The following is a 26,583-nucleotide window of genomic DNA, read 5'->3' as shown; positions in this document are numbered from 1 at the left end:
ATCTGTACATATTTTTTTCTGGGGGTGGGAGATGGGAGGTGGGGAAGCATTTATGCTTAATACAGAGGCTGTTACTTTGGGATTTAAATGGATCAAAAGGTAGAAACTTTTCTGTTTACCTTGACATGTCATGTCAATATGCCAGTACATCAAAGGGGCATCATAATGAGCTTCCCTCAAAAGAATATGAATCTATAGAAAGTGCAAGAATGGCATGGAAGTCATGATAGTGGCTGATGCAGGAAAGACAATGGAGGAACTAGCAACTTCAGAAAGCCCACTATTTGCTAATTCCCAGGAGGGGAATCCATCATAAAACAATTTTGCGGCTTTGAATTCCCATGAGGACTCATTTCCCCTTTTAGTATAAGAACTTTCTTCTGGAATCCTGCTAATGAATAACACCCTTCTTGCTCACTGGCTGTCTTGTTCTAAGTGGGAACACCTTATCCCAGGTTTGGTTCCCATGGTCATGTCTGAACTAGCCACACAATGTTTAGTTTTTAAAAAATTATTATAGGAGTTCCTCTTTTTTGGGGGGAGAGGCTGCTATAAACTCAGGAAACTCTGGATAATCTATTTATTTGAAGTGACAGTTGCTTTCAGTGGGGTTCTCTGTGGACAGGTTACTGTGGGGTGACCTGGGGGTAAATGCCAGGTACATGTACTTTTTCATCCCGCATTCACAGATAAAAGATGGGACATGGCTTTCCTCCAAGGAAGCCTGTATTATAAAATCTTATTTGAAAAAGGGATTAAGGTAGATACGATAAGACAATGACTATGTAAAATAAGATCAGTTTATTCTAAATAGAGTCATTTAAAGTCACAACAAGTGCTTTACAGAAACTTTTAGAGAATGATGAGTGTCAGCCTGATTTACCATGTGTGTATGTGGGTAGGGATGCGAGGGGCATAAAAAAAGTTTGCAACCCATAGCGCCAACATGGTTATATCAAATACTAAATATTCGGGGTGCCTGGGTGGCTCAGTGGTTGAGTGTCTGCCTTTGGCTCAGGCATGATCCCGAGGTCCTGGGATTGAGTCCTGCATCAGGCCTCCTGCATGGAGCCTGCTTCTCCCTCTGCCTATGTTTCTGCCTCTCTCTGTGTGTCTCTCATGAATAAATAAATAAAATATTTTTTAAAAATACTAAATATTCTGTTCCTTTAAGAGCCACTGAGTATGACATTCAGAAGCCATATTTCAAATAATTAAGATCTAGTGCCATAGTCAATGGCATATGTCCAAGAGAGGTACAAGACCCAGAAGACTTTGGTTGTGGTTCCTATTCTACCTCCCACTGGCTTTCCATGTTCATCTCCAAGAGACATTTCTTGAAACTGCGTTTCATTTCTAATTCTTGGTGCTTTGATGGTGCCTCTGAAACAGGCGCTTGACAAAATGTTGTTCATTCGATAAATTAGGTTGATCCACACTGAAATACCAGTTTTTTGGCAAAAAAATATCAAATATTGGCAATTTCATATGGTATAACCTAGTATTTCCATTCTCATTTTGTCACATACTGTGTGGATCTGCTTTTCCCTAAATGCTTTCATGTTTCTGTGACCTAGTTTCTGTCTGGAAAGTCCCTTCTCCTATCATATATCTATTTTATTTTTTCCCTAAACATCTTTGTTAATCTTTCATTCCCTTGCTTAGCATTTGCCAGCTAGTACCTCTGTCTGTCCTCTTCTAACCTATTGGCAAATCATGTGTCCTCTGTACCTTTCACCAAAGAAGCCCGACATAGATATTTGTCACAATACTGAACTAGATATTTGAGGATAAGTCGCCAGCCCTCTGAACCTGTTTCCTTCCTAGAAAAAGAACATAATTCCTGCCTGGCCAATAGAACAGAATCATTGGAAGTTAACATATGAGAACTTAAATGGTGAACAGTAAAGCCTCCAGGTTGTTCTGCCTATGGGGGTACTTGGAAAAGTGACATGAAAGTGATAGGCAACCTATTTTCAGCTCAATTTCAGGAAGGAATGGTCTCTTCCAAGCCAAAGAAATTTCAAAAGTCCCTCCTGGTTGACAGAGTGAAAAGAGAATGTTAATCACACAGGGAAAATGCAGAGAACAGAGTTGTCATGGTAAAGAGAAAGAGACTAAGAACTGCCACATGGCACAGTCACCCTCTTGAACTAGTAACGGGCACACAGCACTTGACAGCATGAACTGGAGGAGAATAAAGGCTGCAGGAGAAAGCAAACTAGACTGTGCTATGTGTACAAATGAATAACTTTGGGGAAATAATTGCAGTACTGAAGCAAGGAGCTCAGGTAGGAAGGAGGGAGCCAAGAAGGGAAAAGTGAGGACTATGGTCATGGGACACACAGGAGGGGATCACAAGTGCTGCGAGAAGAATCTAGACTAGTCAAAAAGGGGCAGACCATTCCCTTGGGCACACTAGTATCAATGGTTTCCTAACTAGGAGATACTAGACAGTAATAATCAATGTGGGACTTTATGCAAGCTGCTCAATCTTTGTTTACTTACTTTAAAAAGTAGCACTAATAGTTCCTATTTTATAGCCTGATATAAATATTAAATGAGATATTGCATATAAACACACAAAATGCTCTGTGTAGAGCAAGTGCATGCTAGCTCTTATTATTGAAGTATTGTTTGGGGAACTACATGGTCTGCCATTCTCAACTAATCCTTTTAATGTCTTCATGAACCTCCAGTTGAAGCACTGTCCACGGAGAGCCCTGACCTATATGTGTTTATTATGCATCAGAATCACCTGAAGGTTGTTAAGACACAGATTGCTGGGTTCATCCCCCATATTTCTGATCAGGTAGGTCTGGGGGAAAGCCAGAGAATTTGCCCAGTGGTGCTCATGCTGCAGGTCAGGGAACCACACTGGGGAAAACACTGTTCTAAGACATTTGGTATGGTGCCTGACACATGTAATGACTCAAAAGTGTTACTTTGTGTTTCAGGATTAGCATCTTTAAGGTTTCTGAAAAACAACCCACACTTTAATAGACATCTCTAGCCCATTTTCTGGCACTAATCTGATAAATATTCATGAGGTACCTACGCAGGACAAGATACACCCATATGTTCCATGTGACAGTCTGTCATAGCAGGTTTGAAAAGGAGTTGTCAGTCAGTAAGCTGCAGAACACCAACTTACCTGGCCCATATTACTGCCATGTGAAATATTTTTCATCATTTCAACTCTCCACAAAACACATGGAAAATGACAATTAAAATCACCTTTTCAGAGTGTAGGGATAGAGGGAACATTCCTCAGCACCTTAAAAGCCATCTACGAAAAGCCCACAGCAAATATCATTCTCAATGGGGAAACACTGGGAGCCTTTTCCCTAAGATCAGGAACACGACAGGGATGTCCACTCTCACCACTGCTATTCAACATAGTACTGGAAGTCCTAGCGTCAGCAACTAGGCAACAAAAAGAAATAAAAGCCATTCAAATTGGCAAAGAAGAAGTCAAAAGAAGAAGTCAAACTCTCCCCCTTCGCAGATGACATGATACTGTACATAGAAAACCCAAAAGACTCCACCCCAAGATTGCTAGAACTCATACAGCAATTCGGCAGTGTGGCAAGATACAAAATCAATGCCCAGAAATCAGTGGCATTTCTATACACTAACAATGAGACTGAAGAAAGAGAAATTAAGGAGTCAATCCCATTTACAATTCCACCCAAAAGCATAAGATACCTAGGAATAAACCTAACCAAAGAGGTAAAGGATCTATACCCTAAAAACTACAGAACACTTCTGAAAGAAATGGAGGAAGACACAAAGAGATGGAAAAATATCCCATGCTCATGGATTGGAAGAATTAATATTGTGAAAATGTCAATGCTACCCAGGGCAATTTACACATTTAATGCAATCCCTATCAAAATACCATGGACTTTCTTCAGAGAGTTGGAACAAATCATCTTAAGATTTGTGTGGAATCAGAAAAGACCCCGAATAGCCAGGGGAATTTTAAAAAAGAAAACCATAGCTGGTGGCATCACAATGCCAGATTTCAGGTTGTACTACAAAGCTGTGGTCATCAGACAGTGTGGTACCGGCACAAAAACAGACACATAGATCAGTGGAACAGAATAGAGAATCCAGAAGTGGACCCTCAACTTTATGGTCAACTAATATTCGACAAAGGAAGAAAGACTATCCACTGGAAAAAAGAGAGTCTCTTCAATAAATGGTGCTGGGAAAATTGGACAGCTACATGCAGAAGAATGAAACTAGACCACTCTCTTTCACCATACACAAAGATAAACTCAAAACGGATGAAAGATCTTAATGTGAGACAAGAGTCCATCAAAATCCTAGAGGAGAACACAGGCAACACCCTTTTTGAACTCTGCCACAGTAACTTCTTGCAAGATACATCTACGAAGGCAAGAGAAACAAGAGCAAAAATGAACTATTGGGACTTCATCGAGATAAGAAGCTTTTGCACAGCAAAAGATAGTCCACAAAACTAAAAGACCTACAGAATGGGAGAGGATATTTGCAAATGACCTATCAGATAAAGGGCTGGTTTCCAAGATCTATAAAGAACTTATTCAACTCAACACCAAAGAAACAAACAATCCAATCATGAAATGGGCAAAAGACATGAACAGAAATCTCACAGAGGAAGACGTAGACATGGCCAACACGCACATGAGAAAATGCTCTGCATCACTTGCCATCAGGGAAATATGAATCAAAACCACAATGAGATACCACCTCACACCAGGGAGAATAGGGAAAATTAACAAGGCAGGAAACCACAAATGTTGGAGAGGATGCGGAGAAAAGGGAACCCTCTTGCACTGTTGGTGGGAACGTGAACTGGTGCAGCCACTCTGGAAAACTGTGTGGAGGTTCCTCAAAGAGTTAAAAATAGACCTGCCCTACGACACAGCAACTGCACTGCTGGGGATTTACCCCAAAGATACAGATGCAATGAAACGCCGGGACACCGCACCCTGATGTTTCTAGCAGCAATGTCCACAATAGCCAAACTGTGGAAGGAGCCTTGGTGTCCATCGAAAGATGAATGGATAAAGAAGATGTGGTCTATGTATAACTGGAATATTACTCAGCTATTAGAAACGACAAATACCCACCATTTGCTTTGAACTGGAGGGTATTATGCTGAGTGAAGTAAGTCAATCGGACAAGGACAAACATCATATGGTCTCATTCATTTGGGGAATATAAAAAATAGTGAAAGGGAATAAAGGGGAAAGGAGAAAAAATGAGTGGGAAATATCAGAAAGGGATACAGAACCTGAGAGACTCCTAACTCTGGGAAACGAACTAGGGGTGGTGGAAGGGGAGATGGGCAGGGGGTGTGGGTGACTAGGTGATGGGCACTGAGGGGGGCACTTGATGGGATAAGCACTGGGTGTTATGCTATATGTTGGCAAATTGAACTCCAATAATAAAAAAAAAAAATCACCTTTTGAGGGGCACCCGGGTGGCTCAGTGGCTGAGCATCTGTCTTTGGCTCAGGTTTTGATCTCAGGGTCCTGGGATGGAGTCCCACATCAGGCTCCCCATGGGGAGGCTGATTCTCCTTCTGCCTCTCTCTGTGTGTCTCTCATGAATAAATAAATAAATCTCAAAATAAATAAATAAAATCACCTTTTGAGATGAGCCACAAGTTAGATTTCTCTCTGATTCTTCATCTTGATGAAAAGATTGTGCTGAGGCCTGTAAATGGTAGGTGGAAAGGAGTGAAAAGACATCTAGGTTCTTATTTTAGCTCATTTATCAACTTCTGAGATCACTGACACATCTCTCAATCATGGGTGTGGATTTTGCATTCGATGAACTCTCAAGTCACTTGCAAAGATAACATGAACAGGATGGTCTCAAGTCCACCCTCACATGTGAGGGCTTTGTTCTTTGGAAGTCATCACAAGTCTCCTAGTTTTTCTCCTCAGAATTCTTTCTATGGTACCCTTAGTTCTATGGACAGCAGATGCAACAAGTGGATAAATACAAAACAAAACAACAACAAAAAAAACTCACAAACAATTGGTTTGATAGATCCATCTTTAATTTTGTCATTTTCCAGTTTTCTTACTATGGTTCCTTTTAAAGGAAAAAAAAAAAAGAAGAAGCCTTGGAAAAAATATGCCAAAAGAGGCCCTAGGACTATACATACCACATTCCAAGAAAAGATCCAAAAAAGGATTTGTACCTGGAGTGGATTCTGGGATGCAGTGTTTTGTGTATTTATATCTGTTATGATAAAAGGACTACTCTGCTTTTTTCTCTAAAGATACATGAAGAAAAATTCTTTGTGGGATGCCTGGGTGGCTCAGTCAGTTAAGCATAGGACTCATGATCTCAGGGTTGTTGGATCGAGCCTTGCATGGGGCTCTGTGCTCAGAAGGGAGCCTGCTTGAGATTCTCTCCTTCTCCCTCTCCTTCTACCCCTCCCCCCGCTCTCTCTCCTTAAAATAAATGAATAAATCTTTAAAAAAAATTAATTTTCCCCACATACTAGTCTCTTATGTATAAAAGTTGATCATGGTACCCACTGACCAAAACAAAACAAAACAAAACAAAACAAAAAAACTTATAAGCAACTTCTCTTACAAAATCAAGCTTGCTAACAGGTCCTGGTGTGGTAAGTCAGGATTGTCATTTCCATATTCAGGAAGTGCAAAGAAGCTAGGTTCTAGAGAGTGACTCGTTATTACTCAGAAAGGCTGAGGTAGAGGGAAGGTGAGAAGCTTCCACTCATCAGGAAAATCTGATGTGTCAGGCCTCACTACTATTGTAGGCTGGTAAAATATACTTTGTGAAGTGTCTCTGCCTCAAGCATAGGACACAGAACTTAGGACCTGCCTTAGAAATCCTAAAGGAGCAAATACGACCAAGGTTGGCAAAATCCGTATTTAAAGCAGGCGGCTATTGGTTGAGTTACTGATATAAACAGTGTCCATAGTTCAGGACTTATATTTCGAGTATTCACCTTCAAAATAAGAATGTTTGGAGTCTCATACATATTGCCTTTTACGGTTCTGTGCTGATGAAAAAGACACTGCTCTTTAAGGAGTGAAAGTTTTAATCTTGGACTTGCTTCTTACTGAGTGATACTGCACACCCTAAGGCACTCTCTGAGCCTCGCTTTCCTCAGGGCAGGGGTGGAAAATGGCAAAGTCCCCTCATATATTTCCCAAGGGTTGGTGATGTTGAACTAGAGGCAGAGGCAAAGAAGTACTTATTGCAAACAGAATCCAGGAACCTGGGTTCTAATATGTCAATCGATTTGAAATAATCAACCGTCTCAGAAGACTATATCATGTATTTCTGAATTGAACAAAACAATACATATTGGGACAGTCAGTATGGTCTTGTTGGGAACAAGTAAAGCAGCTTAAATGCATTTAGGCAGGTACTATCTCAGTGACAAAGGAACTATAATAATCAACTTATTTTTATAAGTTGATTTCAATACAAATTGGTCCAAATGGCATCCCAAGGATTAGAAGTCTAAGAATCTCCGTCTTACTTTTTAAGAGGGTTGGGACAGAGGGGCACCTGGCCGGCTCAGTCAGTGGAGCAGGAGAGTTTGAACCACTGCTCACCTCAATCACATTCATATACCTAAATTCAGGGTAAGGAGTGTGCCTCAAATAATTGAGGATTCAGATAGTCATGGCTTCTCTCTATTTCTGGCCACAGCATTTTGCTGATGGGATTTAGAACACCATTCTATTTGAAGGTTACAAATCCTTATTTATCAAATGAAGCCAATAACCAGGTGAAAATTAAATGTCCCCAAGCCATCATTTTTCATTTGTGAGGAAGGCTGCCTTTATTGGAGTGCACAGGCCATAAGTCATAAAAGCCTTGCTTCCTACAGAAGCCCCACCAATTTCTTCACCTCCTGGCACACAGGATGGGCTAATTCCCTGGCTTTTGCTGATCCAACCTGTAAGACCTTCTCTAAGTGGCCCCTGTCTGTCTTAAGTTTTTCAATTTCACTCTTAATCGGAGCAAATTTCTGAATCACGGCATCGGCCACCAGCAGCTTGTAGCGAGCAGTGTCCAGGCCTGCGCTGTGCTGGAGTGCTTCCTCCACAGGGACACCGACCACTGCTGCGTGAATGGCCACCAGGTTAGAGACCCCGGCTCGCCGGGCTGGCTCATAGGTCACCTCTGATGTGAAGTCTGTCACAGCCTTGCGGAATTTCTGCACGATCTCCTCTGGACTGTCTGTTATCCTGACGGTGGCCAGTTTATCAGGGTCCGATTTTGACATCTTGGCAGAAGGGTCACGGAGAGATTTCACCTTCTTCATGGATGCTAGGGAAAGATGCCAACATACACACACCAAAACCCAAACCAGAAGACAATTACAAAATAAGAAAACATCACACCAGGAATGTCAGGGTCTAGATCTTAAAAAGTGTCAAGAGGACCACGTGACTTTATTATTATAAATGAGTATGGCGGGGATCCCTGGGTGGCTCAGGAGTTTAGCGCCTGTCTTTGGCCCAGGGCGGGATCCTAGAGCCCCGGGATCGAGTCCCACATCAGGCTCCCAGCATGGAGCCTGCTTCTCCCTCTGCTGTGTCTCTGCCTCTCTATTTATGTCTATCATAAATAAATAAAATATAAAAAATTAAATAAATAAATGAGTATGGCTGACACAAAGTGTTACACAAATAGCAGTGTTCAACACAGTGATTTGGCAAACTTTTACATTATACTATGTTCACAAGTGTGTAACTACCACACTAAGTGTGTCCCCTACAACAATACTGCCATATCTGACTATGTTCCTCATACTGTGTCTTTCTTCTCTGTGACTTCTTCATTCCATAACTGGAAGTCCATACTTCCCCCTTCCCTTCATCCATTTTGCCTAGCTCCTTTTTCTTTCCCTCGGTATTTATAAGTCTGATGTTGCTTTTTGTTTATTCTTTTTTTTTTTTTTAAGATTCCATTTATGAATGAAATCATATGGTATTTGGCTTTCTCGGTCTGACTTATCTCACTTAGCATGAGACCCTCTAGGTTCACCCACATTGTCTCATATGACACAATTTCATCCTTTTTTATGGTCATGCAGCATCCATTACATATAAATACCACATCTCCCTATGCATCACCCAATGATGGGCACTTGGGTTCCTTCCATGTCTTGGCTATTATAAATAATGCTGCAGTAAACACAGGGGTGCATATATCTTTTTGAATTAGTGTTTTCGTTTTCTTTGCATAAATACCCAAGAGTGTAATTATTGAATCATATGATATTTCTATTTTTAATTTTTTGAGGAACCTCCACACTGTTTTCCACCATGGCTGCACCAGTTTGCATTCCCGCCATTAGGGCACAAAGGTTCCTTTCTCTCCACATCCTCACCAACACTTGTTATTTCTTGCTACATGACTTTATTATTTTTATCTGATTATATATATAAATAGCAAATACCCCCTGTGAAAAATTCAAGCCATATATATATATATATATATATGCATGAAAATAAAGATCACCTGAAATATGTAATAAAACTGTTAACATTTGATTGATCACATTTTCATGCATCTTTTAATGCTTATATGAACATAAAATTTATAATCTTCACAAATGAAATCGTATCAATCATACTGTATTAGCCATGCATGCCTTTTTAAAAAGTCTGGTCTATTTCTTTCCTCTTCCTCTCTCTTTCCTCTCTGCTCATCCCTATTAGCTAATTACCCTCTGCCCACAACCACTGCCCTTCCTGCCCCTAACAAATTTTAACAATCTGTGGCAATCCCTTCATTTCTTTATCCACAGTTGTATAAGTATACAGTAACACACGCACATGCACACACACAGAAGTGACTTGGTTATTGCTGTGATAGAATCAAGATGTTAAGCTGTGCTTTATAAATCAGTGTTATTAATAATTGCCTATTTTATGGCCATTGCAGAAACATATCAAGTTGAAATAGGTAAAATACTAATAGGCAAAAACATTAAAATATTACTTATGCTAAAAGAGGCTTGATTTTCAAAGCAAGGAAGTCCTATTTTTTGTTTGTGTGAACCACTGGAATAGCTTAGAAATTTATACTTGCCTTATGCTGCTGAACTGTTACTGGTCCAGTATCAGTTATACTGGATCCAGTATACTGTTCTACTCCTATAAAATGCTGTCAGCTTATTAAAGATGGACAGGGCTTAGGCTCAGTGATCTCTGCCCCTGCCACAAATCTACATTGCTACCAAAATGTTGATACAGATGCACAGATTCTTTCCTCAAGAAGATTCCAAACTAGTATAGCCTCATAGATGCTGGTGAGGTTTCTGATCCAGTGGGGGGATTGTCTATTTCATCAATGTTGTGCATTTAAGAAGGAAGAGTGTGAGAATGATCAATTCCCTCTTGTTTTTTCTAGCTCATTATTCAGCAGTTTCTCTCTCTTATGGTTTTCTTTTCTTGTGAAGGTCAACTGGCTTTGGAATCAGAAGAGCTTTGCCACTAACTTGATATATGACTTAGATGCAAAATTAGCCTTGCCAAGTTTTAGTTTCCCCATTCATAATATAGGGAAGGATATATATATAGAGAGAACATATAATCCATTATAAAGTATTATATATCTTAATATATTAATATATGACATGAAATAGTCATACATTAATTTATTAATATATAATCAAAGTAAAGTATAACATAATTTGCTAAATATATATAATTGGTAAATTATATAATGATTTATAATGAAAATGATTATTCATTTTTAATCTTTCTCATATATACATTTCAATATAAAGTATTATATAATTTACCAAATATATATGTATATATATAGGTATTATGTAATTTAGTGATTTCAACTATTTTTCATTGTTAGTCTTTCCCATATGTTTCAATATAAAGTATTGTATAATTTATATATTATGTAACTTAATGAATTTGATTATTTTTCATTTTTAGTCTTTCCCATACTTTTCAAATTTTTTTGGCCATTTTATTCAATAATCTAACATGGTCTACCTGTCCCACAGTATAGAGAAAGATGAGAGATTCTAGTTCCAGATCCTGAAGCCTGTTCACAAGAAAGCCAAGTTTGGTCCCAAGGACATTGCAAGCCTCAGTCCATTATCCAATCCAGTCCTGTCTTGGAAACCTAGCCTGATTCAAGAGTCCTATGTTTGTTACTTACTTAGAATGGACCTGGGCACGGGGAAGACCTCTCCATACTTCTTATTAAACCCTTGTGCTAGATCTTGAACGAGCTCCATGTGCTGGACTTGATCCTCCCCAACAGGAACGTGTGTGGACCTTTAATAAAAGACAGAAAAACTCAGCAAGGCTTCTGCTTATACTGAAATGATATTGCAAGCAGCTGCATTTCCTGTGCCTATTTCACTGTTGGTGTTCAACAAATGTTCACCAACTAGAGAGGGGATGTTGAGACCCAAGTCTTTATCTATGTATCAGACAAATGCCAAAGAGACATTTGTCTACTGTAGTTCTGTTTCTTCCATAGCAGAGGAATACAGCCATCAACACCAATGTGACAGGATCTTGCTGGGAGGGAGGAATGGTATCTTAAATAGCATATGCTCTAAGCATAATTGTATTTTAAAACCACTCTTCATTCCCTTACCCAGTCAGTACATATTATTCTAGCCTTGACCAGATGCTTTTTACTTCAGAGCTTGTGCTCACACTTGAAAGCCACTCCACCCCACTCTTCAAATAAAAGATGGCAGAAAGTTCTTCAGGCAAGAGTTTTTTCCTCCCTGTCATACAGGGAGTAACAAGATCTTTTTGGAATATGCTCCTTCGTCTTCCAGTACGTGGCAATCACAGCACAATTAATATGCTGCAGGGAATTTAAAAGAAATGAACATATCTATTGGTACAATGTAGACAGATCTCAAAAACAATGTTGAATGAAAAAAATCAAGTTGTAGAAAGCATGTAGAGTACACTGCCACATAAATCTGAAAAGTATGTATGAAAATATATTGTTTACAGCTGCATATATAAATATCATAACATACTGGAAACTCCTCCACAAATCCATGACTGTAGCTGCCTCCAGAAGAGGAGGGAAGGGAATAGGTCAGGGAAAAAGAACAAAAGAGACCTGAATTTTCTCCTATAATATTTTATTGAAAGATAAATATGTGAGACAAAAACATCAGAACATGGGAGCTTTATTTATAGTTATTTTATTTTATTTTTTTTTTATTTATTTATGATAGTCACAGAGAGAGAGAGAGAGAGAGAGGCAGAGACACAGGCAGAGGGAGAAGCAGGCTCCATGCACCGGGAGCCCGATGTGGGATTCGATCCCGGGTCTCCAGGATCGCGCCCTGGGCCAAAGGCAGGCGCCAAACCGCTGCGCCACCCAGGGATCCCTATTTATAGTTATTTTAATCCCACATATAAAAGTTGCAGTGTTGGATCACTATGAGATATATCAAACAAGGGTAGAATTAACCATTACAGAGAAGTCTTTTTTTTTTTTTTAATATTTTATTTATTTATTCATGAGAGACACAGAGAAAGTGGCAGAGACTAGGCAGAGGGAGAAGCAGGCTCCATGCAGGGAGCCTGATGTGGGACTCTATCCCAGGACTGGGGGATCATGCCCTGAGCCAAAGGTAGACGCTCAACCACTGAGCCACCCAGGAGTCCCTGCAGAGAAGTCTTGAAGAGAAAAACTTTATTACTGGGGAGAGAGATAGTTGTATATTGTGAGTGGAAAAATAACAGCTTTTCGAAACAGCCCCAGAAAAGGACAATTATTATTATTATTATTTTGTTATAGAGAGGAAAACCTTCTACCCCAGTGGTTAAGTAGTGGTTCTCAAAAAACCAGTGGAGATCTTATTTCCCCTCTGGATTACTATCTGCAGGCTACTGGTCAACTTAATAAAGCTGCCTACATATAGACTAGCTATTTTTTTTTAAGATTTTATTTATCTATTCATGAGAGACAGATAGATAGAGAGTGAGAGAGAGAGAGAGAGAGAGGCAGGGACACAGGCAGAGGGAGAAGCAGGCTCCATACAGGGAGCCCGACATGGGACTCGATCCTAGATCTCCGGGATCTGCCCTGGGCTGAAGGCAGCGCTAAACCGCTGAGCCACCTGAGCTGCCCGAGACTAGGTATTTTAATATAGTAAAACACTGCAGAACATTTTGAAAAAACTTGCAATATCCTTCATTATTTTGCAATTATTTTTATTTTTGCAAAGTGCTTTCCAATCTTTGTTCTTGTCTATGTGGATGCTTATTTTTACTAACTGCAGTATAATATGCATACCATCTTTTATGTTAACATGTTTCCCATGTTTCTATGTGGTCTTCATAGCTTCTATGTGAACTTTCTAATAGCTGCACAAGAACATCCCTGTCCTATAGTTTCAGAAGCATAAGGAATTTATATGATTTTATTGCAGATTCTTTTGAATATCATATAGGGGGGAATTTTGACTCAAGTGAAACAAGTAAAAAAAAATATTTTTTACAATAACCCAGAAATCCTGTGGAGATGAATCTGGTGAATGCACGTTTGGTACTTTCTGGTCAAAAGCAGGTTATAATTATTAGCTAATGAAACTAATATTTGTGTTCTAAAATAATTCTGACTATATTTCCAAAAGAAATGCTGATAAATGTTTAAGTTTAGAGTAAGCAATAGGTTTGAAAGCAACTCTTTGACACTTTTGCATGGAAGTAGCACATTTTATCTATTTAAAAAAAAAACTCTGAACACTAGTAATGTCCCTGCTGTGTGTGTGTGTGTGTGAGAGAGAGAGAGAGAGAGAGAAAGAGAAAAAGAAGAGAAAGAGAAAGAAAGAGAAAGAGAAAGAGAAAGAGAGAGCGATGCAGTATAGCATTCATTTAAGAGCACAGGCTTTGGAGATAGGCTTTATTTTATTTATTTATTTATTTATTTATTTATTTATTTATTTTAAACTCAGATGATATTTTATTTTTTTAATAATAAATTTATTTTTTATTGGTGTTCAATTTGCCAACATACAGAATAACACCCAGTGCTCATCCCGTCAAGTGCTCCCCTCAGTGCCCGTCACCCATTCACCCCCACCCCCTGCCCTCCTCCGCTTCCACCCCCCCTAGTTCATTTTCCAGAGTTAGGAGTCTTCATGTTCTGTCTCCCTTTCTGATATTTCCTACCCATTTCTTCTCCCTTCCCTTCTATTCCCTTTCGTGGGGATAGGCTTTAAATCCTGACTCTACCACTTTCGCTTTGTGTGACTTTGGGTAACTTAAATTGGGAATATTTACCCCATATTGTTGCTGTGGAGATGAAATGAGACAATTCATGTATAGTGCTTAGCACGGTATCTAAAATCTGGTAAGCTTTCAAATTATGGTAGCTATGTAGGGAATATAATTCTAAAACGGTATATTATACTTCAGAAATGTGTTCAAAAGGCACCTGGGTGGCCCAGTCAGTTAAGCATCCAATCTTTTTTTTTTTTTTTTTTTTTAAGATTTATTTATTTATTTGAGAGTAAGAGAGGGCACGAGCATGAGCAGGAGATGGGCAAAAGGAGAGAATCTTCAAGCAGACGCTCCACTGAACAAGGAGCCCAAGGCAGGGCTCAACCTCATGACCTGACCTGAAACCAAGAATGGAGACCTAACCAACAGCCACCTGGGTACCCCAAGCATCTGACTCTTGATCTCAGCTCAGGTCTTGATCTCAGGGTTGTGAGTTCAGGTCAAAAAAAAAAAAAGGGTGCATAAGATGCAATGTCCATGCAACTAGAGATTCACTCATTACCTGACTCTGATTCCAACTTCTCTGTAGCTTGGCCCCAAAGAGGAACAGTTTGTGGGGGGTGGGGGAAGCCCACGATCATCTATTTGGCAAAGTGGAAAATTAAGACCTGATGAATATTTATTTACTTATGTGTAAATTTACTCTTACAAGAGAGTAAAAAAGAAACAGAATCAACAGAGAGCAATATGTTGGCTTATTTTTCCCCTTCTGTCCCTTAAATGTTAATATTTCTAAAAACATCGGCTCTCTGGTTCTCTCCCACCACTGGAGTGCTCATCAGCTTTCATATGGGGATCTACATGTCCCTTCCCCTCTGATGATCCTAGGGCTCTGTCTCTAGCTCTGCTAACTCTCTGAAGGGTTAGGACTGTATCTCTGCTTTCCTGCTAAATATTGGAATTAGATATCCCCTATTTACTCCCAAACTCAACAGTGAAGAATCAACATTCTGGGTTGGAACTGTAATCCGAGATAATCTATCTCAATTTCTTACTAAAATACCATGAAGACAAAGAAAATATAAACAACTGAAAACTAGAAGCAAGAGTCAAAACTAATGACGCAATTTGAGAACTTTTTGTGAACTGTAAAGATCAGCAGAGCTGAATGAAAAGAACCGCTGGTTGAGCTTCTTGTATTGTGGAGTTAGAGCAAGTGCCCCTGTTGCTGGAAACCTATCCCAGCTGGAGATGAGGGCACATCCCAGCAGCCAGGGTCCCTCCAAGTGGCCAGGGTGACACTGACCCTTCTCTCTTCATCAGCCTAATTCTTTAGACATTGGTTCCTGGCAACAGAAGGTAGCCACACAGGCATTGGAAGCAGCAGAGGCTGGTCACGGGGCATACCATCCTCACAAGAATGGGAACAAGAGCTCTGTAAAAGCAGGGACTTGTTTGTCTTGTCCACTACCCTATCTACGACCTAGAACATATTCTGGCTCGGGATGGATGACACTAAAGGAATAGGTGTCAAACGAAAAAGCAAAGTGTGGAAGGTGAGGGCCTGAGCAGGATGCGACGATGACATGGGAGCAGGGTAATCCGGTGACTGCTCTTTATCATGTAATACCTCTGTTCTGAGAGTGAGAGAGCCAGACAGGTAGCAGGAGAAATACCTCAGACCAGTGGTCCTAACCTAGCTGACTGGTACCTGCACTTGGACACACCACTCTGCCCTCCTGGTAGATTCTGGGCAGGGACTTCAACTAGTATAAGTAGACAGAAGGTGCACACAAAGGCATTTCGCAGATTCTGTCTACTGGCAGAATAATGATTTGAAAACTGTTTGCTTGTTCCAATATGGATTTTAAAAACCCAACATAAAAAATGAAGCAAACAGGTAAAAGAACCCAATATGGGGCCGATGAAAAAATACTGTGAAACAAAGGAAGGGGAACTTTACCCTTTAGACTCTGAGGAAGATCAGGCACCTATAAAAGTTCATTTTACAGGAACCTGAATGTTTTGTTTTGTATTTTAAAGAAAATTGCTTGGTTACCTCAATAGGATTCAAAAAGGCATGGCTGTCACAAAAGAAAAGCAAGAAGCCGCAAAATGGAGAAAAACATAGTTGGTGACAGAAAACTGATAAAATGAAAAGAAAGTGAGTCGAGGAAATAAAGAAAACCAAACACAAAATAGAAGAATCAGGAGCAGTAAGGAGTGAAATCCAAGGGACAGGTCATATTAGTGATGTGGGTGAGAAACTTGAAGCTCTTCAAGAGCTCCGGTGGGAGGGAAAAAAAGAGAGAAATGCAACAAGCAAATGTCAGGTGGGATGACCTGTCCTCTGCTGGAAGCCAGGAGGCCTGTGGAATAGAAGCAACAACCTAAACATGAAGGGAACTCAATGGAATTGAAAAAAATGAGTAGGTAAACAAAATGGAGTATATACACTGAAGAGGCACAACATATTTCAGGAGAAAACACTAGACTCACAACAGAACATGATCCAGGGAAATCTCTGAATTACAAAGTTAAAGAAAAAGCCCTATATACACAGTCAGAAAATAAAAGCAAAAATAAAAAAAATCAGGTTAATTAAAACGGAACAATGTTTACAAGGGTTGGTAGAAAAAGGTATTGAAAACCTAGCCAAGCTGTCTTTTTCTGTGTGAAATATAAAAATGATGATGAGGGACACCTCAGTGGCTCTGCTGAGCATCTGCCTTTGGCTCAGGGTGTGATTCTGGGGTCCTGGGATCGAGTCCTGCAACAGGCTCCCTGCAGGGAGCCTGCTTCTCCCTCTGCCTGTGTCTCTGCCTTTCTCTGTGTGTCTCTCATGAATAAATAAAATCTTTTAAGAAAATCAAAATGCGGGATCCCTGGGTGGCTCAGCAGTTTGGCACCTGCCTTTGGCCCAGGACGCCATCCTGGAGTCCCGGGATCGAGTCCCACTTCGGGCTCCTGGCATGGAGCCTGTTTCTCCCTCCTCCTGTGTCTCTGCCTCTCTGTCTCTCTCTCTCTCTCTATCATAAATAAATAAATAAATAAATAAACAAACAAACAAATAAATAAATAAATAAATAAATCTTTAAAAAAAATCAAAATGAGGAGCACAGTCCAGTGGCCAATAGCATTTGAACACTTTCCTCATGATATACATTTTGCTAAGCATATTTTATGCATTATTATTGTACTTAATCCTTTTTTACAGATGAGGCAGGTTGAACAGAAAGAAATTCTCAGGTATGCAAAGGACTAGAAAAAATTCTGAATCAAATCTAAGGCTCCAAGAACTCAAAAGCAGAGATGCAGAAGAATAAAGACTTGCTGTAAACACTAAAAACATAAAGTCTAAATTTAGGTTACAATCTGCAATAGAAAATAATGTAATCTAAAATCGATCCATTTATAACAAGAGTCTGTTGAAAATCCCAGGTTAGCTAACAGAATCAAAAAGGATTGTGAGTGTGTCTAAAGACTGAGAGTCTAAAAGTATGATTGATAACCCCTTGTACCACGTGATAATCATTTTTTACCTGGAATGATTAACAAAAGACTCGAATATTTTTGCGAAGTGAGAGACAAGCAGACAATGGCCCAATAAGATACGACCACAAAACTTGATCCAAACCTCTGGAGCCTCCAGCCCAGGAAGCCAACTACCACTTCTGCAACAACTGGCCCAGAATGCTCAAGACTCCATTCATGAGTGCCAATGCCGTGACTCTTTGTCCTCACTTCCTCCAACTCAGGACCAACCAGGGAATGTCAACCATACTCCTCAAACTAATCACAGAAGAGGCCCGCTTCTAGTTAGCCAGCCTCTAGCTTCCCTGTGGCAACAACCTCAAATCAGAGCACTCCTGAATCTTCCTTTTCATCACTACAAAGCCTCTCTGCCTTCAAGTCTCTGTGACATGGGAAATGCAAGTCTCTGTGACATGGTGGAGGTTTCCTTGAGATAGCAAGCTCTGAATAAATAGCCTCAATGGCTGGTCTTTGTTTAAAGATGATCACCACTGAAATTAAAAACAGAAAGCAAAAAAAAAAAAAAAAAAAAAAACAGAAAGCACACCTTCTGAATCATTGGAATAGGTAAAAAGAAAGAAAACTCAATAGATACAGCATTACACAGAAAACAAGGAATCAAGAAAAATAGTAAATATTTAATGATACAGAAAAATGTAAGACAAAAACACTAGGATATAATTTTAGGGGGGAAATACATATAACCTATACTCACACAGAAGGAGAAGCCATGGTGGTTAGAGCAGGACTCATGTCAGGCAGTTCTAGGGTCAGATTCCTGCTCTGCCACATACCAGGTGCATGTTCCTGGACAAGTCATTTAACATCTTATGATAGTTTTTCCCTTTTAAAAGAAATTGCCTACTCCTGGAGTTGTTTGAAGAGAGAATATAATAATGCATGCAAAATTTGGAGTCAAGAGCCTTGTACATGGATTGCAAATAAGAGATATTAGCTTAAAAAATTGATTTGAAGGAAATGAACTAAGATGGTGTTAATAAGATCAGAAATAGAAGTGATTTTTAATTTTTTCTTATTAAATGTAAGAAAGAACGCTGAAACTGCATTAGAACATTGAAATGAACCAGTGATAAACTATTGACTCTCCTGCTGCTAGACTATAAAGACAGAAAGTGAAATCCTGTATCCTGGAGAGCATACAGGGTAAACATCTAAGGCGGAGTTTGGCTCTGTTGAACACAGAGCCAACTTTTCTCTATTCTACTAGAATGTTCCTCCCTTAGCTCCTGCAGCCTGACTCCTTTGTTTCTGGTCTAGACTCAAATATTACTTCCTTAGAGAAGCCTTCTCCAAGCATACTCTTCAAAGTTGGTTTCTCCCTCTTATTCTTTCCCTATTTTTTGATTTTTTTTCCCCTAAGTATTCTCTACCCACAACGTGGGGCTTGAACTCACAACCCCAAGATCAAGAGTTGCATGCTCTTCTGACTAGGGGCCCCTCGCTTTTATTCTTTTCCACATATCCTATTTATTTTCTTTATAATATTAATCCTAATCTAATCATTTTATTGTATTTGTTTATTTAATTGTATGTTGTTTTCCCTACTGCTAAAAAATAAGTTTTTGAGAGCTTGTCTGTTATGTTTTTCAATATATTTCTAATACCTACTAGAGTTGCCTGGCATGTATGAAGAGCTCATTCATTGAGTAAGTAATCACTTCTTGACCTTTTGGCTAAGATCAAGTGTAAATATTTATAGAATAAATGAATGATCTTAAGAGGAGGACACTACAACCCATGTAGAGAAAAATAATAATAAAATCAGTTAGTCATCAGTATAGAAGATAAGAGCACGGACTCAGAAGTCAGACTACCTGAGTTTATATCACAGCTCTACCAGCTACGAGGTCAGTTACCTGAGCCAAGCTTCCTACTTTCCCGAGCCTCTGTCTGTAATTGGGGGGTCATGATGGTGCTTACCTCATGATTGTTTTGAAGATTAAATGAGATAACCAAGCATAGTACTTGACAGCAAAGCTCAATATACATAAGGTATTGATATAATATATATTCATTAATACCTGACCTGATATGGACAAAATGGTAAAAAAGTGATATTATCAGGGACATCAATGTGAGGTACATTATGACTTTTTTCAAATCAGGATCATTTTCCTTTTTTGATAGGTGATTGGTACCACAAATATAAATACTAATATATAATCTCAGAGATAGTGGCAGATATGGGGTAGTGATCCTGATATAGATAGAACACATTTTTGACGGTTCACATATCTGATTAGAAATAGCACATCAAATAGAAATCCCCAAATAGAAATAGCACTTCATAGAGATTCTGAGAACCACTTTCATGTAAGACGAACAGAGACAGAATAACGAATGGAAAAGCAAAGTGTAGGGGCCATGACAATAGATCAGGAAGTGGTTTCTCTTCATCTAAGGTCATACATGGATTTAGGAAATTCAACATAATAAGGCCTCTCTTCCACACAGCCTGATCAGGAATTCACTGGCTTCATAAGTGGTAAAACCAAAAATATTCCTTTTTATGTTTCCCTCAGTGCCCATAAGCCCACATGCGCTCATTTCTGAGGTATAGGTGCAAAACCCACCTTTCTAAGTCTCTCTCCTTTGACTGGACTTTGCTACTCCTGCCTTGTGATTCTAGTGAGGCTGACGTGCAGAGGTCACTTTGATTCCCCCAAACCAAATTAGCCAACAGGGCAGGTTAAAAAGCAATTACAGTAGCCCATAGGAAATCACAATGGACTGCAGCTAACACAGAAAAAACAATTACCATAATCAATACACTTTAGGCACATCAAAATGAATATTTCCACATGTCAAAATGGTTCCAGATTCACAAAGCAACCAAACTAAACAGAAAACACATTTAGTTTTCATAATGACTCTGCGTGCGTCTTTGTTTTCTGTGAAATCCTTGCCTCTCTTCTTACAGTTCTGTGAGGTTTTGCTTTTTTTAAAAAAAGGGATTAAAACATTTTAATTTTTTTCACCTGGTCTTATTGCTCCACTTGGCTTTTTCATCTGATTTTAGTTTGTTTGTTTCTAGTCTTTCCTCCCTCTGCTCCTGCTGCTCTTTTCACCTCCTATAATTTATCTTGGCCCCTACTTCTCATCCACTGAGTTTACACTTTACATGAATTCAACCTGTCTTTGATTCTGCTCACTTATGGGCCTTATTCTCTTCACATTTTCAACCTCTCTCCTCATCGTCTTCCTTTCACTTCAAATAATTTAGAGCCACTCTTTTAAAATTTATACCCTACATAATGATATCCATATTAATATCTTCTCTTTTTCCCCATTTTCTTTTTTTTAATTTTTTCTCTCCTTTCTTTCTCTTCTTTCTTTTTTCTTATCCACTGTGCTTCTTCCTTAGACACAACTTAAAACAAAAGCCTTTCATACTTGTGTTATAACTTCTGTCACATAATAATGGCCTCTGATCTTCTTCTTTGGTGACTAACTCATTTTTTTCTTCTGCTTGGTTCCTTGTATCCACGTTTACTTGGGATCCACCCCAGTCTCCGGCAGAATTAGTGTCCAGATGAATAATCATCACCTACATATATATCTGCTTACACTCATCGGTTCTCTTATTTTTCCCCCTACTTTGGCTGTGTTTGTGAGTTTTCAGTGCTGCCTTTAACCAGCTTGGATGGAGTGGAGTTTGGTGTCATTTTTCATTTCATGAAGGGTGAATTCACTGTCACTGGCTGCTTATTAGATATGCTGTAACGACTCTCTAATTTAGGAATTGTTTCCTGAACACCTATGATGTGCATGACCTGGTGCTGGGTCCTGTGAGAGATACAGTGATGGTTTTTACCCTCTAGGGAGTTATAGCCTCCAAGAGGAGAGAAAACACCATAGAAAGCTATAAATTCTTCTGGCTAATCCTCTTTCAGTGTTCCTGATCTCCATGAATGGCAACACCATCAATTCACCTGCATAAGTCTGAAATGTGGGGTCACCTGAGACCTCCTTCTCATACCCATCCAATTCATTATCGAACTCTATCCATTTCAGCTCCTGAAGTCTCCTACATTTGCCTACTGTCATCATCTTCGCTAACTCCATCATGGTCCAAGCAGACCAGTGAAAGAACCTCTGAATAGACTGCCCCAGTTGCTCTTGTCCCCCTGCAAGTCATTTTCAATATTTTAATCAGTCACTTTTAAACATATAAATCGGGTCATCTCACTCTGCCCTGAAAATCACAAAGAGCTTCCCATTGCTTTCAGGAGGGTGTTCTGGATTATCTGTTGACATCTCAGCACCATCCTCTCTTGTCTATGCTATTTCTTGATTTCCAGGGGTTAGCAGCTTGGAAACCACATTTCCATAGGCTTCTGGTTTACTGCAGCACTTGCCCCAGAGCTGGAAAGTGAAAGAGAAAGGGAAGACACTACGGTTTGGCAGTTATTGGTGAGTACGTGGATGGCGGCAGATGGCTGGAATGAGGTTTGGCCAGCAGCTTTCAGAATCTCATAAAAATTTGGTACAGATTGGCCTCACAGAGAAAGGATGTAATTCAAGAACCAGAGGTCTCATTTGGGATACATGTGGTATAGCAACGGCACCTATGGGGGCAGTCTGTGTCAGTATTAGGAACTGATTATCTCAATTGTCCTCAATGAATGGTCTGGTCCTCAGACATTACGGCTGACTTCCCTCTTCTCTGGAATTACCAAGTATGAAGTTCTCTCTATACTCTGTTTTCGGTTGGCTTTGGTTCTGCTTACTCACAGTTCCTGAGGTCTCTTTTGCTTTCGCTGTCCTCTTGCCCCTTCCCATAGTTCTCCATTTGAGTTCTCAAGAAAGAGAAAATGACTAGCCCAGGTAATCGCTCCCATCTCTACTTGAGCAGACTTAGTGGTACCTCTCTAAAACTTCATTTCTTTATCTGCAAAATGGGGATTATATCACTTACCTATCTTGCAAAGCTGTTCAAAGAATTGGAACAGATAATGTGTGTGTAGCAGCTAGTGTGCGGCACTGGCAACTAATGCTCATCTCACATTAATTCTTTCATTCTCTTTGCCAGAAGTCCATGCATAGTAGTGCTTTTCTCTGGATTAGCAGCATTATAGGTACTTAACATGTATTTGCTGTATGTTAATAAAAACTGTGTGTATGTGTAAAGAGAGAGAAAGTGAGAGAGAAACATTTACTTAATATATAGCCAGCCAGGTATTTAAAGTTGGATATTCAAAAAAATAATGCAGATGTAAAATAAAAACTTGGAGCAAATGCTACTGTTGAGTATGTTATCTCTTTTCAAATATCTGCTATTTTATTATCTTCTCAAGTTTAAGATGGCTCCAGCTTTCCATTCCTGGGTTTCATACCAAGTTCTACCAAAACAATGAAATAAATCTTTCATACATCTATCTGGAAGGCTCCTTACATTCCCTTCCTTCATGTTTATTCTCTAGCCCACCATGTACCATTTATTCTAATGCTGATTTTGACAAAAGAAGCATGAAATCTATACATGCTTTGCATCAACATTTCATGAAGAGGCCACATATAGATGTGCCAGAGGGAGAAAATATGAATGTTTTTTAAATCCATCTAAGTTGCTCTTTTGTATCTATTTATATTTATGAGTAATATTCACACACATTCTGGCTATGACCTTTTCCAAAATCCAGAACTATCTAAAACAAGACCAAACGAAAAATACTCCAAGTGCTTGAGCTGTGTTATAGGGAAAACAATGGTACAGGCTAAAAATCAGACCTGGGTTTGAGTCCTACCTCTGCTACTTATTATGAAGCAGTTAGACATTTCTAAGCTTGGGAGGAAGCATAGTGAAACAGATAAGAATGCAGGTTTGCAGGATAAATGCTGCAGTAAACCAGAACTGATTTTACTATACTTGTCTGCATGCTTTTTAGTGATCCAAATTACATGAATGCCCAGGAAATGTGAGATACATGTGGTATGGCAACAGCACCTATGGGGGCAGTCTGAAGGTGGAGGGCAGGAGGAAAGAACCCAAAGGATCAGAGCCTATGAGTTAGAGCATGTGTAGTCAGTGGCAAGAGGTCTGGCCTAAGACAAGATAGAGCCAAATATAGGGCTGCTTCTCTTGAAAAGGAGCATGTAGTTATCTGTTCCATGTAGTGATTATGACATTGCAGGTAAACAGTTGCTAGGCTAAGGTAGAAGCAGTCGTCTTGAATGTACATAATTACCTGGTTTTAATACTTTAAATAACTTTTCTCTGTTTAACAAATTATTTGTAAAATATCAGAAACCTAATGGGGATAGATAACAATCTGCTACCATAGACTTCCTTTCACAAAATAGGAAAAAGAAAGGTATTTCATGGCATTTTTAGTATATTTGCTAACCACCAAGTGGATCAGTAAGAGTTAAAGAAGGAATATTAATAGTATGAGAATTTCTTTGCTTTCTGGGAGTTGGCTAGGGGATAACTGAGGTTGGAAAGACACTTCTTATCCTTGAGAGCATAAACTAACTGTGAGACCTGCTGATGTCAGGGCAGAGTGAGTCAGGAAGCTACTTAATGTTCTTCCGGTTTACGAGCCACATTTGAAATAATTACTATTTTCTGTATGAGAAGACATTCACAACCTCAGGCCTGGCTTGAAAACAGACAGAATATGTGTCAGATTTGGGGATCTGGAGCTACTTTTGCCAATGCCAGCCTTTTATCTTTTTTTTTTTTTAATTTTTTTTTATTTATTTATGATAGTCAGAGAAAGAGACAGAGAGGCAGAGACACAGGCAGAGGGAGAAGCAGGCTCCATGCACCGGGAGCCCGATGTGGGATTCGATCCTGGGTCGCCAGGATCGCGCCCTGGGCCAAAGGCAGGCGCCAAACCGCTGCGCCACCCAGGGATCCCTAATGCCAGCCTTTTAAAATGTTGCTTGTGCTCTCGAAACATTTATATTGAGCAATGCTAGGTGATAACAATTCGTACATAATTTAATAACCCCTTGAGCTATGTCCCATTAGCTCCTACTTTATAGATAAAAGAAACTGTAGGATTTTACTATTCTGCCAATTGTATCTTGGGCAATTGCTAAAAAAGAAATTCGTCATCACTGTTGCACATATGATCTTGTATTGTCTTGGTTGTCTATGTGATGATCTTGCCCCCTAACGTAAATACTGGCTCCTTAAGGAAGGTCAGCACAGGCCTCAGGAGACCATAACCATACTCTGATGCTCCAATGTCCACTGACTGGCTGTGCAGCTTTGGGTAAATTGCTTACCCTCACTGGGCTGTGTGTAAAGGTAGGGGATTGAAGGAGAGCCCCAGCAAAGTACCTCCCCACTCTGTGCTCCATGGTATCACAAAGAGGGCAATCACTCGCTCAATTTTAGTCTTTTTCATGACCCTGAGCTTAGAGGACTCTTGCATTACAGCTCTTGGAACTGTTAAGAAAATCTGCTGTGCTCATGTGCCTCTGTATCCTGGTGCTAAAAAACCTCAGCCTTTGCTTCTATAAAGAAGTCCCCCTTGAAAGTGGAATTTGACATAAGACTATGATCATTAAAGACAATCATCACCAGTCAAGACTAAGTGACAGCTCAGCTCCCAGTCACAGCACTGCCTGGCTCATATTTCATTTTAATCTTTTAATAATCTTGTGCAGGATAATTATTATTCCCATTTTACAGCTGAGAAAACATGCTACTTTGCTGGGAAATATATGAGACCTTTTTTTCTTACTTTTTACAAAGACTTTTTTTTTTTTTTTAGATTTTTATTTATTTATGAGAGACACAGAGAGAGAGAGAGGCAGAGACACAGGCAGAGGGAGAGGCAGGCTCCCTGCGGGGAGCCCAATGTGGGACTGGATCCCAGGACCCTGGGATCATGACCTGAGCCGAAGGCAGATGCTCAACTGCTGAGCCACCCAGGCGTCCCTATATGAGACCTTTATTAGTCTTTCATTTGCTACTCTGGAGAAAAGTGTCACAGATTTCCCAGGATAAGTCAAAAGTTACTTAACTATAAGTAATAAATGCTGCTAGGAATCCAGCACTCAAGTTAATACAACAAACAACACACAATCCTTATGTATGTGTTTTAATCAGACTTAAAGATAGTCTACGTGTATTAAAGGGCATTCCTGATTTCTGAAGCTAAGCAGTTGTTCTTCTGGCTGTTTCCATCATAATGGCACAAGGACTCTGGGTTTATACAAGGTATATGGTTATCTCCATGCTATTATCATATTTACATGCAAAGAATTCTAGTTTTCCTAGAGAAGAATAGCTTTCACAGGGTCAAGGCTTTTTGGGAAAAACAGACTGACATAGTTTCTCCTTTTCCTCAGAAGCCTTCATAGCAGCAAGGTTCAGCTATGCGCACATATTAACTGAGAAACTTTATCTCTAGAAGGCCAACTAAGGGTACCAAGGGAGGTGATATGGGGATGGCAGGGAAGAACTGGGAAAGGGATGGGATCAGAAGCCCCAGCCAGCAGTACACAGAGGGCAGGCCTCAGCATCCTCTGGTTGCAGGATTTGAAACCTGTAAAGGACAGCATTGGCTGATGAGATGGATTATGGGTCCAGGAAGAGTAGGGCATCCTATATCATGTGGAAAAACTTGCTCTCTACTGCTGATCCAATATAGTAGCCACCAGTCCCAGGTGGCTATTTCCATTTAAATGATTAAATACAATTTAAAATTCAGTTCTTCTGTCAACATGGCTAGCAGCTAAGGTCTTGGGAAGCACAGATTCATTTCCATAATTGCAGGCAAGTATCTAGTAAATAGCCTTGCTTTAGAATCTAGATTATATGAGAAATCAGCACTTAAAGGCC

General features: G+C 39.7%; 1 protein-coding gene across 2 annotated transcripts in view; it reads right to left on the bottom strand.

Moving 5' to 3' along the window:
* Positions 1 to 6,040: 6,040 nt before the first annotated feature.
* WARS2 (tryptophanyl tRNA synthetase 2, mitochondrial) overlaps positions 6,041 to 26,583 on the bottom strand; it is a 95,318-nt gene continuing 74,775 nt past the window's right edge. For both annotated transcript variants that reach the window (XM_025994656.2, XM_072766775.1), the window contains 2 exons: positions 11,182 to 11,300; positions 6,041 to 8,319 (listed from right to left, as the gene is read on the bottom strand). In XM_025994656.2, coding sequence (XP_025850441.1) covers positions 7,871 to 8,319; positions 11,182 to 11,300 — 568 coding nt within the window. In that variant the 3' untranslated portion in view covers positions 6,041 to 7,870. The remainder of the gene's footprint in view (positions 8,320 to 11,181; positions 11,301 to 26,583) is intronic.

This window comes from Vulpes vulpes, chromosome 8 (assembly GCF_048418805.1).
Source record: "Vulpes vulpes isolate BD-2025 chromosome 8, VulVul3, whole genome shotgun sequence".
NCBI lineage: Eukaryota > Metazoa > Chordata > Mammalia > Carnivora > Canidae > Vulpes > Vulpes vulpes.
This window is presented reverse-complemented; position numbering and strand designations above follow the sequence as displayed.